General features: G+C 39.7%; 1 protein-coding gene across 1 annotated transcript in view; it reads right to left on the bottom strand.

Annotated features, from left to right (window-relative positions):
* CBG15805 overlaps positions 1 to 3,489 on the bottom strand; it is a gene marked incomplete at both ends in the record, with an annotated part of 7,878 nt that extends 4,389 nt beyond the window's left edge. Inside the window, 5 exons of the mRNA XM_045241456.1 lie at positions 1,146 to 1,329; positions 2,671 to 2,804; positions 2,906 to 2,998; positions 3,155 to 3,370; positions 3,418 to 3,489. Of these exons, the coding sequence (XP_045095831.1) occupies positions 1,146 to 1,329; positions 2,671 to 2,804; positions 2,906 to 2,998; positions 3,155 to 3,370; positions 3,418 to 3,489 (699 nt within the window). The remainder of the gene's footprint in view (positions 1 to 1,145; positions 1,330 to 2,670; positions 2,805 to 2,905; positions 2,999 to 3,154; positions 3,371 to 3,417) is intronic.
* Positions 3,490 to 3,810: the final 321 nt, after the last annotated feature.

The raw sequence follows: 3,810 nt of genomic DNA, 5'->3' as shown, positions 1-3,810 counted from the left end.
TCCAATTCAATAGACCTCCGCTCATATTGTCCGCACGGCCGAACGGTCTAAACGGGCGGCCACCGATTGTGGACCATCTGGTTCGTGGTCCCCCCCCCCCCATCTGACCGTCTAATGATGTCTATATAGCGATTACTACAACCTGATCTTATTTGAAAAAGAGATCTCTCTTCCGTGTGAACTTCAAATTAAATAGCTGAAGATGGTTCGGAACGGATTTGGGACAAGTTTTGGGTCTAGAAATGGTCCAAAATTGTCTAAAACAGCCTTAAAATGACCGAAAACATCCTAAAAATCGCCTAGACAAGCCTAAAAACGGCCTAGAAAAGCTTAAAATTAACTGAAATAACCTGGAAATGGCCTAGAACAGCCTAAAATAACTTGAAAATAGCCTATACCGACCTTAAAATTGCCCAAAAAGAGCCTAAAACATCTTAAAATGACCTATACCTGCCTGAAAACGGCCTAGAACAGCCTAAAATCGCCTAGAAAAGCCTAAAAAACGGCGTAGAACAGCCTAAAATAACTTGAAAATAGCCTATACCGACCTTAAAATTGCCCAAAAAGGGCCTAAAACATCTTAAAATGACCTATACCGGCCTGGAAACGGCCTAGACAAGCCTAAAAACGGCCTAAGACAGCCTTGAAATGACCTAAAACAGCCGAAAACGACCTAAAACAGCCTAAAATGGTCAAAAACAAGCCTAAAACAGCCTAAATGAAACCTGAAAATGACCTAGAAAATCCCAAAAATGGCCTAGACAAGTCTAGAAATAGGCTCAAACAGCCTAAAATCGGCCTAAAACAGCCTCAAAACGGCCTAAAACAGAGTCTAGAGCGGTCTCTAAGTCAAGGATTACTGTAGTCGACACGTCTCACGATGAGCAATCCGTGTTTGTAGACCTATTTCAGGCCAATCCTAACCGATTTTAGGCAATTTTTGACTGAAAATTGATGGAAAAGGATTACTGTAGTCGCTAAAAACACTAAAAATGAGCAATCTATGGTTTTAGGGCTATTTTAGGGTGATTTTAAACCAATTTCGAGCTAGTTTTGACCATTTAAGACCGATTTAAGGCTATTTTTAGGCTATTTCAGGCTATGTTAGGCTGTTTTAGCCCAATTTTCAGCCAAAAAAAAAAAACGCTACCTCTCGTCGTATTGGTCGCCGTATTGACTTTTTGACTTCTAGAAGATACTGACGTCTTCTGTGTTCTCTTCTTTGACGTCTTCTGAATCGAATCATCCATCAATTCAGAAGATCCAGTCGCCAGACGATGTTGTTCGATTGCTCCGGATTCAAATGCGAGGGATGGTTGGCTGGAAGGTCTGGAAATTGAAATTTTAGGCCAGAATTAGAGGTTTCTGCGGATTTATAGGCCGTTTTAGGCCCATCTAGGTACTTTTTAGGCTCTTCTAGGTCATTTTTAGGCTTTTCTAGGCCAATTTTAGGTTCTCCTAGGTCATTTGTAGGCTTTTCTAGGTCATTTTTAGGCCTTCCTTGTTCATTTTTAGGCTCTTCTAGGCCATTTTTAGGCCCATCTTGGTACTTTTTAGGCCCTTCTAGGTCATTTTTAGGCCTTCCTTGTTCATTTTTAGGCTCTTCTTGGCCATTTTAGGCCCATCTAGGTACTTTTTAGGCCCTTCTAGGTCATTTTTAGGCCCTTCTAGGCCAACTTTAGGTTCTCCTAGGTCATTTGTAGGCTTGTCTAGGTTATTTTAGGCCTTCCTTGTTCATTTTTAGGCTCTTCTAGGCCATTTTTAGGCCATTTCTAGGATTTTCTAAGTCATTTCTAGGCTTGTCTATGCCATTTTTAGGCGTTTCTAGGCGATTTTCAGGCAATTTTTAGGCTTTTCAAGTTACTTTTACGCTTTTCTAGGCCATCTATGACGTCGAAAAGTTGAAAAATCTGTTTTGGGAGCTAGAAACCAGAAAAGGCTGTAATTTTCAGGGAACAAGCACCTGCCAGTTGGGGGAAAAATGAGTCATTTGATTATTGAGAAGTGAGCAATCCACGGGTTACTGTAGTTTTCAAAAATCCTGTTCTTAGGCTTGTCTAGGCTATTTTTAGGCATTTCAAGGTTATTTCTAGGCTTGTCTAGGCTATTTTTAGGCCATTTCTAGGCCATTTTCATGCTTTTCTAGGTTATTTTTAGGATTTTTAAGGCCTTTGTTAGGATTTTTAAGGTTTTTTAAAGGATTTTAAAGCCATTTTTAAGCTGTTTTAGGCCATTTTTAAGCTATCTAGGTCATTTTTAGGCTCTTCTAGACCATTCTTAGGCGTTTCCAGGCAATTTTCAGGCTTTTCTAGAAAATTTTAAGGCTGTTTTAGGCCATTTCCAGGCATTTCTAGGCCATTTTTAAGGCTTTTCTAGGCCTTTTTCCAGCTTTTAAGACTATTTTTCCATGGTAATAGCTCTAAATAGCCGGAAATCGGTTCGAAATGATTTTAAAAAGCCAAAAAAACCATCAATTGCTCATGATTATGTGTTCCGACTACAGTAATCCTTGACTGTCATTTTAGGGGTTTTTCGACCATTTTAGACCAATTTTCAGCGATTTTAAGCCAATTTTTTCACATTTTCAGCCAGATTTCAGCCATTTTGCGTCATTTTTGGGTCATTTTCAGCCATTTTCAGCCGAATTTTGGCCAAATTCCAAGTACTCACGGTCTGGTATCATCGTTATCAGTGTCCGTCGTACCAATACACCAATCACTATCCTCCCAAATTTCTCTCGTTGATTTTCTCTGCTCTCTCTGCGTCTCTTCTCTCTGATCGACGAGTTTTTTGGCGCGGGTTACCTGGAAATTAGGTCTTTTCAGGCTATTTTAGGCCGTTTTAGGCCCGTTTTAGGCCAAAAATCGTCATTTTTCACGAATTTTCCATCGACAATGAGTTTTACCTGCACAAAAAGCGACTTTTGTGATTGTCCTGACGACGTGCTGCACACAGAGGATGCTCGATCGCTAGTCACACTGGAATCGGACAGTTTTCGCTGAAAATTTCGATTTTTATGGATTTATAGGGTGAAAAATAGCGGGAAATTCGAATTTTTGAGTTAAAAATTCGTATTTTTTGGCTAAAAATTGAATTTTTTTAAAAAATTTTCAAAAAAAAATTTTTCTCAAATTTTTGTTTTCAGCACCCCTACCTGACTTTTAGCCATGATTTCATTAAAACTATTGCGCATTTCTTGCAAATCCACAGTTTCATTGTGCTTTTTATGGGAAATTCTGGAAATTTCCGACAAATTCAGGGATTTTTGGGGTGCATTCGCCTTTATCGGGCTGATTTTCTTCTTTTTTGGGGTTTTTCGACTGTTTAGCGTGCTCAGATCCAGCTTTTGTGGGAAAATCATCGAGGTTTCCTGGAAAAATAGCTTAAAAATCAGTTTTTCGGGGGAAAAATCGATACATCTGGCATAAAAGTCGGGTAATCGCGATGCGAACTGTTGGAATCGATGCCCTCGTCGTTTTCAAAGTACATTTTGCTGAAAATTCTGTCTTTTTTATGATTAAAATGTCGTTTTTTGATGTTTTAGTGCAAAAAAATCCATAAAAATCCGTTGAAAATTGAAAAACCGCGCTTTTGGCGGCACTTGGCAGCGTGCCAAGGGGCGCGCGCTGCGAGACCCACCGCCTCGCTAATCCCATGCGCCTTTAGTTTGTCGACTAATTTCTGCGCATTTTCTATCGATTTTCGTCGATTTCTCGCCGGAAAACGAGGATTTTGAGTGAAAAATAGCAAAAATTAAGGTGGAGAAGCTGAAAAAATGGGGTTTACCTCGATTTTCCGCTAGGAACTCGA

Source organism: Caenorhabditis briggsae (genome assembly GCF_000004555.2).
Source record: "Caenorhabditis briggsae complete genome, chrI, whole genome shotgun sequence".
NCBI lineage: Eukaryota > Metazoa > Nematoda > Chromadorea > Rhabditida > Rhabditidae > Caenorhabditis > Caenorhabditis briggsae.
The sequence above is the reverse complement of the archived record's forward strand: the minus strand, read 5'-3'. Positions and strand labels throughout refer to the sequence as shown.